This window comes from Lepus europaeus, chromosome 9 (genome assembly GCF_033115175.1).
Source record: "Lepus europaeus isolate LE1 chromosome 9, mLepTim1.pri, whole genome shotgun sequence".
Lineage (NCBI taxonomy): Eukaryota > Metazoa > Chordata > Mammalia > Lagomorpha > Leporidae > Lepus > Lepus europaeus.
This window is the reverse complement of record NC_084835.1, coordinates 85,081,957-85,094,975: the sequence shown is the minus strand read 5'-3', so window position 1 is coordinate 85,094,975 and position 13,019 is coordinate 85,081,957. Positions and strand designations below refer to the sequence as shown.

The following is a 13,019-nucleotide window of genomic DNA, read 5'->3' as shown; positions in this document are numbered from 1 at the left end:
TCACCTTCTGATTGAGATTTTACTTCCTAATCATATAGTTACTTATAATTGAAAAACTCTCTTTCTGCAACCTGTTTACCTCTCCCTACTACTTGCCTCTCTGCTACTTCATTTTTCTTCACAGTACTTATACTTATTGGATATACAATGTAATTTATTAATTTATTATTTATTAATGGCCTCAGCTCAATAAACTGTTTAAGTCAAGGAGCAGGCATTTAGCCTAGCAGTTAAGACACCTGCCATCTGTATCCACATACCTTTTTTTTTTTTTTTTTTTTTTTTTTTTGAGAAAGAGAGAATGTATATGTGTGTCTCCTATTCATTAGTTCACTCTGTCAAATGCCTTCAGTAGACAGGGCTGGGTCAAGGCTGAAGTCAAGGGTCTGGAATGAAATCTAGGTCTCCTTGTTATGCCCAGATAAGTAGATCTCCAAGAAGCTATCAGCAACCCGAACACACCGAAATGCAAAAGGTTTTTATTAAAAAGGTACAAGCCACGACAGGGACCTCATCCAACCAACCAGCGCAGCGGACAAAGGAGGAAAGGCCCAGGTCTTTGTTCAGGGACACTTTTAAGGGAAGATACATCAGCAAGGGCTTAGGGTGCCGGGCCTTTAGTGATTGGGCGGGGGGCGGGGGGGCTCCATTTGGCTTGGGTTCAGGGAGTTACCTCATTTGGTAATCTCTACTGAGCTGCCCTTGGTCTGCTGAGCTAGCTGTCCTTGGTAAGCTTTGATATCTCTGGAATGCCTGAATGCCTACTTTTACAAGGAATCCGGTCTGCTATGGGAAACGGAGACTGCTTTCTATTGTTTCAAAATAGTGTCACTTTGGCTCTTCATCCTATGTGGGTGGCAGGGACCCATTTACTTGAGCCATCACCACTGACTCCTAGGGTCTGCATTAGAAGGAAGCTGGAGTTAGGAAAAGAGCCAGGTATCAAACCCAGGCAATCTGATACGGGATGCCAGCATCCTAACCAGCATCTTAACTACACTGCTAAATGCCCACTCCCTATCCTCAACCCTCAATCTAGCCTCTAACTTCCTGGGAAGAAGTGGTAATGGCTCAGTTAATTGGGTTTCTGTCAACCATGTGGAAGACATGCATCCTATTCCTGGCTGCAAGCTTCAATTCTAATCCAGCCCTGACTGTTGCAGGCATTTGTGGAGTGAACCAGAGGTGCAAGCTCTCCTCATCTTTCTGTCTCTCATTTTAATGTAAACACCAAGAGTGTACCAATTTTTATTGTTCTATTCAACATTGTATCCCCAAACATAACAACAATGCCTGGCTCATAGTAAGTCATTCAGGAAAGAATGGAATTGGTATTTAAGTTCTTGAGGCATTTTCAACAACTTTGTGTTATCTATGTAATTCAAATTATGTACACAACACATATTCTAGCTACATTCATGGAAAATTTATTTTATTTTATTTTTAAGGGAAAGGGTTTATTGGGGAACATCCAACAGACCGGAGTGAAGGGGCGGCGAAGGAAAAAGAGAGAACAAGAGTACAAGAGAGAAACAGAGAAGAGAGGAGCTAGTAAGGAGAGAAGAGGGAGGAGAGGAGAGGAGAGAGAAGAACCAAGAGCCAAGAGAGCACGTGTTCAGGAACAGGCCCTTTTAAAACTTCGCCTGAGGGTGGGCAGGGAAGCAGGAGCAGCGAATCCCATTAGGATGGGGGTGGAGCCTGGCTCAGGTAGCTGGGCAATGCAGCCACCTGGCTAAAACTGCGCCAGTTTCCTACCATTCCCCCTTTTTGTTTTTTATAAAGCAGGATTTGTATGGGGTTACATTAGTCCAAGAGTCCAGGAGGGGTAGAGGGACGATGATCTGTCTTTAGAGCTACTTCCTGCTGACATGGGGCGATGAGGTAATCTTCGCTGGCCTGGGGCGATGTCTCAAGCTGCTGTCTCCTGGGTGGGGAGCAGGGTATATCCCTGTAGCAGCATTTGGTTGACTGCCTGGTTGCTGAAGGCCTTTGTTTGTTCTGTTATAACCTGCTGTAAACACTTAGACACTGTGGTATAAAAGACAGGGTGAGAATAGTAACCAATGATCCTAAGAGTAGCATTAACCAGGTAATGAGAGGATTTCATAGAGGAGAGGAAATGGGGGGGGGGGGTCCTCTGGACCTTTGTGGGGACAGTTTGATGGATGTGGCTTAAAGCTGATTCCAGCCAAGACTGGGAGAAACGCCACTCATCTTTTATAGGTAGCGGGGTTTTTCTGTAGAGAAATTCTGAACAATCATATGACATTAAGTGGGGGAGAGGACCAACAGTACACACAGGTTGGGAGTAGAGCCATGGAGATAGAGAAGAGGTTATGAAGGAATGAGGCCCCAATGGGCTAGACAGGGTCGAGAACAAAGGACAGAGTCATTATTAGAGGAGCTAAGAAAGGTGCTGTCTAAGCTACACATAAGTTTTCTGATTGAGAGGCAAATAGAACCTGACAGAAGGGGCTCGATAATAATCTGGTGAGCTTTAGGCCTTGTAAATTAAGAGGCCCAGACTTATTTATCTCTTCACATAGGGTACATCCTAAGGGAGGTGTGAACCTCCTTGGGAAGGCACCCTGTTGACTTCCATTACCTAGCTGGCCTGGGAGGAGAGCTGGCCAGGTAAAGGCAGGTGGCATCTCTAACAGGAAATTTACAGTTCTGCCTGCAATGTTGCTGACCCTACTTGGCCATTTCCTCAGGTGGTCACTTTGGAAGCTGGGCTGCGTGAAGGGCTTTTCAGCTTAGAGCCAATAAGATCTGACCTGGGCATCCTTCGACTCCAGGGCAGGTCCATTTCCAGTGATCCAACTCGGCTGGCAGAGCTGCCAGGGCTCTTCATAAGCTGACCTCTGCTGAAGCCCAGGCTTACCAGATCGAAAGCCACTGCAGTGGACTGGCCTGTTGGGTCTCCTTGAGGGCAGATCACTGTACAGAGCAGCCATTAACAGGCCTGCCACCCTACATTTCTGATGTCAGAAAATTTATTTTTTTTTAATTTTTTAAAATTTATTTATTTATTTATTTATTTTGACAGGCAGAGTGGATAGTGAGAGAGAGAGAGAGACAGAGAGAAAGGTCTTCCTTTTTGCCGTTGGTTCACCCTCCAATGGCTGCTGTGGTCGGCGCATCTCGCTGATCCGAAGCCAGGAGCCAGGTGCTTCTCCTGGACTCCCATGCGGGTGCAGGGCCCAAGCACTTGGGCCATCCTCCACTGCCTTCCCGGGCCATAGCAGAGAGCTGGCCTGGAAGAGGGACAACAGGGATAGAATCCGGCGCCCCAACCAGGACTAGAACCTGGTGTGCCGGCGCCACAAGGCAGAGGATTAGCCTGTTAAGCCACAGCGCCGGCCAGGAAATTTATTTTCAAATATTAAAAACTCTAAATAAACTGACTTCAATAAGCTTTTGAAAAATTAAGGATAAAAACATTTCTAGTTGCCTTCATCCAATTTACCCTTTCTCATAATTCACAATCTTTATTTCATTAAGAAATATTAAATGTTCTTAAATATTAAGAACCCAAATATTTACCTTCTTCAAATAGAGCATTTTTCAACAAATGTGTATTTTATGGGGAACTCAAAGACAATATATACAAATGTACTTGAACACTGGATATACTATAGGGTTCCATGTGCACCTTAGTTCTTTGCTTTGGAAGCAGCTTTAATGCTGGTTCCAATCTATCCAAACTCCCAAAACTGAAGTAGTAACTAGAAACCCAGAAAGAATTTGTAGAGAGAACGAACATCTCTATCCCAGATCTCTCAGATATGAAAGAAATAAACTTATACTGCCCACTCTACTCTACTGAATGTGACTTCCTTGCTACCAACACATATATGTGGAATTATTATTGACCACAGAGATTTTCTGGGCTAGTATATCATTTTTATATCAATATAAAGTCTTTGTCTATTTTTATTTGAAAACTCAATTGCAGAGACTATAGCTCTTGTAATGTTTTGATCAAGTCCTTTGCAGTTCATATTTGTTAATATCAAGTTAACTAATATTGTTAATGATAATACACCTGAAAGTACATAAGCAATCAAATTTAGATATTAAAGAAACACTAGCTTATTCTGACATTATCAGGAGCTATTATGAAAGAAGAAAGCAATTTACAATGAAAGAGGAATGCTTTACTGGAAGATTTAGCCCATGAAATGACAACATAGCATAGTGTTTACACATTTGGCACAAAGCATGCTTTGTGCCAAAACAGCACTGTTGAATCACAGTCTGCTGGATGCTGGAGATGCACAATTCACAAGAACAACAGTAAAATAAAAATTATGTTCAGTGATGATCTGTCTGTCCTCTCATGATGGAAACATCTAGGATTGGGAACTTTTTCAATCACATTTCTGAAATCATTTAGGTCAAGAATCTAAAGAAATTTTTCCAATGTGTGAAAGAAATACCCATTACAGACACATACTTTTTGGTATTTTTCTATTGAAAATTCTACTCCAAAGGCTCTAGGATAGTATGGGATATTATCAACGTGACAAGAAAAGTGATGAAGACCTTATGATACCTGACTAGATTAAATGACTCAGAACTGTCATGTCTTTCGGCAAACATTCAGTCACAAATTCACATTTGGTATTGCTTGTATGTCCTATGGAGACTTAAAATATCTGAGTCTGGTGGCAATTGGTCATTGGGTGGAATAGGCTGGGAAAACACTTGATACTAATAACCTTTAAATTCTTTTTCTATGTCTGGATTTCATAGGATGTAATCACCACTATTTTTTCCCCATATAATTTCAATTCCTCACTATTAATGGAAACATGGTTTTTTCCATTAAGTTTTGAATGAGAGAATATAAGAGATAAGGGAGTATACATGTTTTTTTACATGCAATAGGGAATAATAGGACTACATGAAGAAGTGCACGTATGGGGCTAAGACCAAGAGCATAGGCTTAGCCCACATACTGTAACCCTCCCCTCAACTATTTATTCTACATCAGAACACTATCATTAGTTGTTATAAACTAATAAGTTTTCAGTATCTCCCCTGTCACAAAATTCCATCAATGCAGAGGCGGTGTTTCAGGAAAAAAGACTCATCTCAATTTCCTGACTTCGGAACTCAGCCCAGGAGTCCCCAGTGCAAGGGACTACTGACAGGTAAGGGAAAAAATATTTCTTTTACACAGTGCACTGCATGTTTTCACCTCTGATCGCTGCGCGATTTCATTTGTTTCCCGCGAACCTATCGGAGACAAGTGGTAATTAGATTCAGTCAGTACATAACACTAAACGTTTAGCAGCACAAAATGCAAAAACATCCCTCTCTCCACACATGGCAGTCTACTCTTATTAACTGTATAAGAGGAACTTATAATGTAACTTTGTAAGTTTTACTGCGAGCTCAGTAGAACGTCCAAAGGGTGATTCTGCCAAAGGTAAGGGCATGGCCTCCAAAAATGCCATCGTCACTCCAGGCGAAGACGCAGACCCGCTTCTGCAGGCCCAGGATCACTGCCCCCCTCTCCCGGAACGCCCCCTAAGGAACGAGAAATGTCAGGACCCAAGCTCAGCCTCAACAGTCTACCTAATCCAGGAAAAAACACTGCTGTCACGCGAACAGCTCATCTGGGAATACTACCCCGGGGCTCAAAGCTCCACGGTCCCACACCAACAGAACCCAAGAACTTCGATCCCTGACCGTAGTGACCCACAATCTCCACGCAAGTCAACAGCGTTACTTCCAGGCTCAGTGATTCGCATCTTACTCTCTAAGCTGCACAACCCAAGCACGGACTGGCGACACTAAGCCCCACAGCTCTCCTACAGCCCCAGGACCAACACCCAACTTCACCTACGGGCTCTAGAAGTCCGACAGGGTCCTGACTCGCTCGCCTAACGTCGCAGACTCAGGAAGATCCTAAATGAAGGCAAAAATGCTGCCTGCCAGCAGTCGTCCCTGCGCTGCCCACACCCACTCGTCGCCCAAGCACACTCTCACGCCGCACCCTCAGCTGGCCTGGGGTCACCCCTGGAGGGAAGGCAGAGGGACCCTCCCAGGCACAGGCTGGGCGACGACCCTAGGCCATCTGTCCGGAGCTCACAGCTAGGGAGGGCAGGAAACCATAGGTGATGCGCTCAGACACCTGGAATTCCAGCCCGGAGACACCTGATACAGGGGAAAGCCCGGCACCTGGACAGGCGGGAGAGCACGGCCCCCACCCACGGAACCAGCACAGGAGTTTCCTCTCCACTCAGATTCCCACGTGACCGCTCGCCCCTCGCCGCCTGGGGGAGGGCGCCGGCGCCCCCTGGCAGGCGGGCAAAGGATACGATCGCGGCTCCAGAACGCGGAGGCACCCGAGCGGGAGGGGCCCGCCGAGTCCGCCATCTTGAAACAACCGCCACTCGGGGCGTCGCGCCGGGGCCGCCACGCCCCGGCCTCCAGGCTCGGTCCCCATTGGCTGCTCCGCGCAGAGGCCCGTCCCCGCTTGCGCATCCGCCCCCGGCGGGGCGAGAGGGTCCGGGCGGAGGGCAGGCGGCGTCCCGGCGGTGCGGTGTGGAGCAGAGGCCCGGGCCGCGGGAACGAACGTCCCGCGGAACTACTGCTGCGAGACCAGGCCGGGGGCCCCATCTCCTCCCCACAGCTCTCGCAAGCGCCGAGAACTACAGCTCCCAGCATGCCGTGGACCTGACGGCCGCGGCGCTGAGGCGGAGCCCCGCCTTCCTCCGGCCCGACCGGCTTTCCACGCCCGCTCCCGCCGCTGTGCCGGCCGCGCGCCCGACAGGGACGCGAGAGATGGGGGATACGCCGCCCCCGCTGCCGGGCTCCAACAAGCCGCACCTGGAAAAGCTGACCCTGGGCATCACCCGCATCCTAGGTGAGTGGGGCCGGAGCCCCAACTTATGGGTGCTGGGACTGGGGAGTGTGGAGTAGAAGACAGGAGCCGAGGGATGAGGTGCGGGTGGGCGGTGCGACGCCGGACGCTGTCGGCTGAGTGGTCATCGCTGCTGTGACTTCCGTTGCCAAGGATGCAAGATGGGGAAGCTGGTGTGCCTGTCTAGGCCCGGGCAGGGTCTGCCAGGAGGGTTTGGAAGCAGAGCTGGGAAGCCTCTGAGCTTCCCTCCATGATGTGCCCCACCCCAGGGCCCGGGCAGGACCTGCAGAGTCGGGGCAGCGAGCGCCTGACTGTTAAGACGTTGGGTCTCTAAGAGGCGCTCCCAGCCAGGGCAGCACCCTTGAAAGCCAAGCCCTTCCTGCGGTGGCGGAGTGAGAGGACAGTGATGCCGCCGACCTCCCCCTCCCGGGGCGGCAGCCGCGTGCCCCTCTGAGTACAGCATCCGGAGGGGACGTGGTCCAGAGGAGAACTTGGGCGGATTTGTCTTCGAGCCAACGTTTATTTCATACCCATCGCTGTGTTACACTCTGGGGCTACAAAGACAGTTCTGTGAAAGAAAAAGGCTGGGACTAGGTCCCTCGAGGTGTGATGTGAGGGGAGGTCGCTGATCCGTTATTGTTGGGAGGTAGCCCCCGGGGAGGGGGCCGGCCCTTTTGGGAAGTAAAGGAACATGTTCGGAGGAGGTGATGCTGTATTTTGGAAGGCAAATGTGAGTTAGAAAACCGAGCAGCAGAGTGGCTGTGTAGGCAGGCTGGCTGAGACGCTGCTGCAGTGGCTTCCCATCGCAATTACAGTGAACTCCAGACCCTCAGAAGCCTGTGTGAGCTGCCTCTCCGTCGACCTTTCTGACTTTATTTTCACTCTGTTTTGGCCCTGGCTGCCTTCGTGTTGTTAAGGCTGTGGCTATAAACACACTAAGCTTGCTCCCGCTTCAAGCCTTTTGTAATTTGGCCCTCCACCCGCACTTACTTTGCTCTGAATCTCTCTCGCTGGCGTCGTTCAGATCTCTAATTAAATATTGTTTCCTCAGAGAAGCCTTTCTGAATGTAGTTCTGATAGTAACACCCGTACATACTGCTCTCTTTGTTTAGAATACCTTTTTTTAAATATCCACAGTACTTACCACTACTTGAAGCTATGTATTTTTACGTTGCTTTCTTAATTTGTCTGTCTGCTTTCTATAGTAGAAATTATAAAAAGTGAATTATTTTAGGAGTGTGGGGTTTATCATGAAAATTGATGTAATACACCCTGTTAATTGAATAAATGACAAAAATCATGGTTATCTCAATAAATGCTGAAAAAGTGCTTAACAAAATCTGATGCCCTTTCATGACTTAAACATTTTTTTTAAAGGTTTATTTATTTGAAAGGCAGAGAGACAGGGAGAGAGAGGAAGGGAAGGACGGGGAGAAAGAGAGATCGAGATCTTTCATCTGCTGATTCACTTCCCAAATGCCTGCAATAGCTAGGGCTGGACCAAGCTGAAATCAAGAATGCCATCCAGGTCTCCCACGTGAGTGGCAGGGGCCATCTTCCTCCACTTTTCCAGGAGCATTACCAAGAGGCTGAACGGAAGCAGTGCAGCCAGGATTAAAACCAACATTTGGGTATTGGATGCCAACGTTGTAAGCTGCAGCCTTAACCCATTGTACCACAACACCAGCCCCCCTATTAAAAAAAAATTTTTTTTAAGGGGCTGGTGTTGTGACATAGCAAGTAAAGCCATCACTTGTGATGCTGGCATCCTGTCTGGATGCCGGTTTGTGTCCCAGCTGCTCCACCTTTTTTTTTTTTTTTACATAGTTAAGACAGTGAGAGGGAGAGACAGAGAGGTCTTCCTTTTCCATTGGTTCACCCCCCAAATGGCTGCTACGGCTGGTGCACTGCGCCAATCGAAGCCAGGAACCAGATGCTTCCTCCTGGTCTCCCATGCGGGTGCAGGGCCCAAGCACTTGGGCCATCCTCCACTGCACTCCCGGGCCACAGCAGAGAGCTGGACTGTAAGAGGAGCAACCGGGACTAGAACCCGGGCACCAGCACTGCAGGCGGAGGATTAGCCAAGTGAGCCGCGGCGCTGGCCATTTTGTTTTTTTTTTTAAGATTTTATTTATTTATTTGAGAGGTAGAATTACAGAGAGAGGGAGAGACAGAGAGAACGATTTTCTATCTGCTGGTTCACTCTCCAAATGGCCTCAATGACAAGGGCTGAGCTGATCCGAAGCCAGGAGCTTCTTCCGGGTCTTCCACGTGGGTGCAGGGGCCCAAGCACTTGAGCTATCTTCTGCTCTTTTCCCAGGCATAGCAGGAAACTGGATCGGAAGTGGAGCAGCCAGGACTTGAATTGGCACCCATGTGGGATGCGCAGTGCTCCACCTCTGATCCAGCTCCATCCTGATGGCTTGGGAAAAGTAGCAGAAGATGGCCCAAGTGTTTGGGCCCCTGCCACCCACATAGGAGACCTAGAAAAAGCTCCTGGTTCCTGGCTTGGGTCTGGTCCGGCCCTGGTGGTGGCAACCATCTAGTGAGTGAACCAGTATCTAGCTAGGTAGCTAGCTAGCTCTCTTTTCTTCTCTCTCTGTAACTCTGACTTTCAAATAAGTGAATTTTTTTTTTAAATCTAGAAATAGGATAGCGATAGAACTTCCTCAACCTAGTAAAGATCATCTCTGGAAAACCTACAGGTAACATCTTAATGATGAAAAACTGACTACTTTCTGCTTAAGATCAGAAATAAGAAAAATATGTCAAGGGTCCCCCAAGACCATACCCAGATCTGATATTTTGCTATGATGATTACAGGACTTGGGGGATGGTCATACTTATGCATGATTTATTACAGCAAAAGTATACAAAGCAAAATCAGCAAATGGAAAGTTGCATGTGGGCTCATCAAGGAAATCAGCTGCAGGCTTTCAAGAGTCCCTGTCTAGTGAAATCACATGGGACACACTTAATTTCCTCCAGCAACATTTTATCTGAAATGTTGTCTGCCTAGGAAGCACACCTGAACCTTGAAGTCCACACCTTTAATTGAAAATCAGTCATGCAGGCATCCCTGCTTAGCATAAACCCAAATCCTAGACTCCCTGAAGAAAAGCAGGTACTCAGCATAAAATGCAGTATTTGCACTAACAGTTTAGACACACTGAGCAGTTCTTACCAGGGAATGGTGGGAATCCAAGTTCCCAGGTAACAGCCAAGAACCAAACTTTATTTTTTTTTTTTTAAGATTTTTATTTATTTACTTGTCAGAGTTACAGACAGTGAGAGAGAGAGACAGAGAGAACGGTCTTCCTTCCGTTGGTTCACTCTCCAAATAGCCCCAATGGCCGGAGCTGTGCCGATCTGAAGCCAGGAGCCAGGCGCCTCCTCCTGGTCTCCCACGCGGGTGCAAGGGGCCCAAGCACCCGAGCCATCGCAGAGAACTGAACTGGAAGAGGAGCAACCGGGACCAGACCCGGCGCCCATACGGGATGCCGGCGCCGCAGGCGGAGGACCACGGCGCCAGCCCCAAGAACCAAAGTTTTGAGCAGTCCTTTCTGAGGATTGAAGTACTGGGCTTGCTGTGTTCACTGTTTCTGCACAATAAGAATCCTGCTGGAGTGGGTGTTTGGCTTAGTGATGAAGCTCCAGGAAGTGATGCCCACAGGGCCAACACGTGGCAGTTCTTTCTGTCTCTCAATATTTCTTTTGGAAAAAGAATTCAGGGAGCTGGTGTTATGGCATAGCAGGTAAAGCTGCCACCTGTGATGCTGGCATCCCATGTGGGCACAGGTTCATGTCTCAGTTGCTCTGCTTCCCATCCAGCTCCCTTCTAGTGGCCTGGGAAAAGCAGCAGAAGGTGACCCAAGTGCTTAGGCCCCTACCACCTGTGTGGGACACACAGAACAAGCTCCTGGCTTCCACCTGGCCCAACCCTAGCTGTAGTGGCCATCTGGAGAGTAACCAGCAGATGGAAGATTTCTCTCTCTGTAACTCTGACTTTCAAATACATAAATAAATCTGGAGAATTCCATTCTTAACTACTTCTGTTTATTATTGTATCAGGGGTCATAGCAGAGCAAGCTGGCACCAAGAAAAAAAAGTGAAGGCATCCAAACTGGAAAGGAAGAAGTACAATATGTACACTTTCAATGATCTTATATTAAAAAGAAAAAACTTGAGTTCAGAAAAGAGAAGGCGAAAAAGCTATATACTAGCAATGAACAATCCCCAAAAAATTATTAATTCCATCTGTAGTAGTATCAAAGAGAATAGAATCCTTGTAAATGAACAACAATCAGTGCCTTATGCACTGAAAACTACAAAAGAATGTGGAGGGGTGGACATTTGGCCTGATGATTAAGACACTGGTTAGGATGTCCACGTCCCACACTAGAGTGCCTGGGTTCAAACACTGGCTCCAGCGTCTCATTCCTGTTTCTTGCTTAATGCAGATCCTGGGAAGCAGTGGTGATAATTCAGGTAGTTGGGTTACCGCCACGCCGGAGACCTGGACTTCCTGGCTCCTAGCCAATGCAGGAATTTGAGGAGTATGCCAGAAGATGGGGAAGTGCCTTCACTCTGCTCACCTTTTCTGTCCCTCCTTCTCTGCCACACACACACACAGTGAGAAATTAAAGCAGAACAAAATATGTGGAAAGACAAATCATTTTTCTGGATTCAAAGCGTTAATATTGTTAAAAACCCAGCATTCCCCAAATTGATCGATACATCTAAGATCTACAATTCTTATCAAAGTCTTGAAGAGATTAGCAGACTGATGCAGTCCTAAAATTAACATGGAAATGCGAGAGAGCCAAAATAGCCAAAACAATCTTGGAAAAGAGGGAAAGATTTCTTTAATTCAGCTGTTCCTTATTTTGGTATTTACTTCTTTGGAGCTGATCAAAAATTTCTTTAGATGAATAGTGATGATGATTGTACAACAGTGTAAATGCACTTGATGCCATTGAATTGAACACTTAAAAATGGTTATAGTGGCCGGCGCCGTAGCTTAACAGGCTAATCCTCCACCTTGTGGCGCCGGCACACTGGGTTCTAGTCCCGGTTGGGGTGCCGGATTCTATCCCGGTTGCCCCTCTTCCAGGCCAGCTCTCTGCTATGGCCCTGGAAGGCAGTGGAGGATGGCCCAAGTCCTTGTGCCCTGTACCTGCATGGGAGACCAGGAGAAGCACCTGGCTCCTGACTTCGGATCAGCGAGATGTGCCGGCCACAGCAGCCATTGGAGGGTGAACCAACGGCAAAAGGAAGACCTTTCTCTCTGTCTCTGTCTCTCTCACTATCCACTCTGCCTGTCAAAAAAAAAAAAATGGTTATAGTGATGAATATTAAGTATATTTTACTATAATAAAAATTGTTACAGGCCGGCACCGTGGCTAATCCTCCGCCTGCGGCGCTGGCACACCGGGTTCTAGTCCTGGTTGCCCATCTTCCAGGCCAGCTCTGTGCTATGGCCTGGGAGTGCAGTGGAGGATGGCCCAAGTGCTTGGGCCCTGCACCCGCATGGGAGACCAGGAGAAGCTCCTGGCTTCCGATCAGCGCGGTGCGCCGGCCGCTGCAGCCATTAGAGGGTGAACCAACAGCAAAAAGAAGACCTTTCTCTGTGTCTGTCTCTCTCTCACTGTCCACTCTGCCTGTCAAAAAAAAAAAATTTAAAAATTGTTACAAAGCTACAGTATTCTTAAGGCACTGGGATAAAGATGGAAATACAGAGCAATGGAAGTAAGATTTATACTCCAAAAAAAATCATATGTCATCAGTCATATTGACTGATTTTGGCATGAATATCAAGGCAAGTCAATAAGGAAAAATATTTTTTCCAGTAAATGATGCTATGATAACTGGATATAGACATGTGGAAGAATAAAATTGAATCACTATGTCATACCACATATAAAAATTAACTTCAAATTGATCTTAGACCTAAAAGCTGAGCTATGAAAGTCTTGAAAGAAAACAGATATTGGGCTCATTTTTGCTTGACTTTAGGCAATAGATACTTAGATAATGACATCAAAAGCACAAACAATAAAAGAAAAAGATGCCAAGACTTCATCAAAATTAATTGTTGGGGGCTGGTACTGTGGCATAGTTGGTAAAGCTGCCACCTGCTGTG

The 13,019-nt window shown here is 47.2% G+C and overlaps 2 protein-coding genes across 4 annotated transcripts in view; one reads left to right on the top strand and one right to left on the bottom strand.

Moving 5' to 3' along the window:
• Positions 1-6,414, bottom strand: part of KIAA1328 (KIAA1328 ortholog) — a 345,762-nt gene extending 339,348 nt beyond the window's left edge. For both annotated transcript variants that reach the window (XM_062201575.1, XM_062201577.1), the window contains exon 1: positions 6,333-6,414. In XM_062201575.1, the coding sequence (XP_062057559.1) occupies positions 6,333-6,390 (58 nt within the window). In that variant the 5' untranslated portion in view covers positions 6,391-6,414. The remainder of the gene's footprint in view (positions 1-6,332) is intronic.
• Positions 6,415-6,732: 318 nt separating this feature from the next.
• TPGS2 (tubulin polyglutamylase complex subunit 2) overlaps positions 6,733-13,019 on the top strand; it is a 90,241-nt gene continuing 83,954 nt past the window's right edge. The window contains exon 1 of one of the 2 annotated variants that reach the window (XM_062201578.1): positions 6,733-6,880. In XM_062201578.1, the coding sequence (XP_062057562.1) occupies positions 6,799-6,880 (82 nt within the window). In that variant the 5' untranslated portion in view covers positions 6,733-6,798. The remainder of the gene's footprint in view (positions 6,881-13,019) is intronic. The other variant, XM_062201579.1, reaches the window with a different exon arrangement.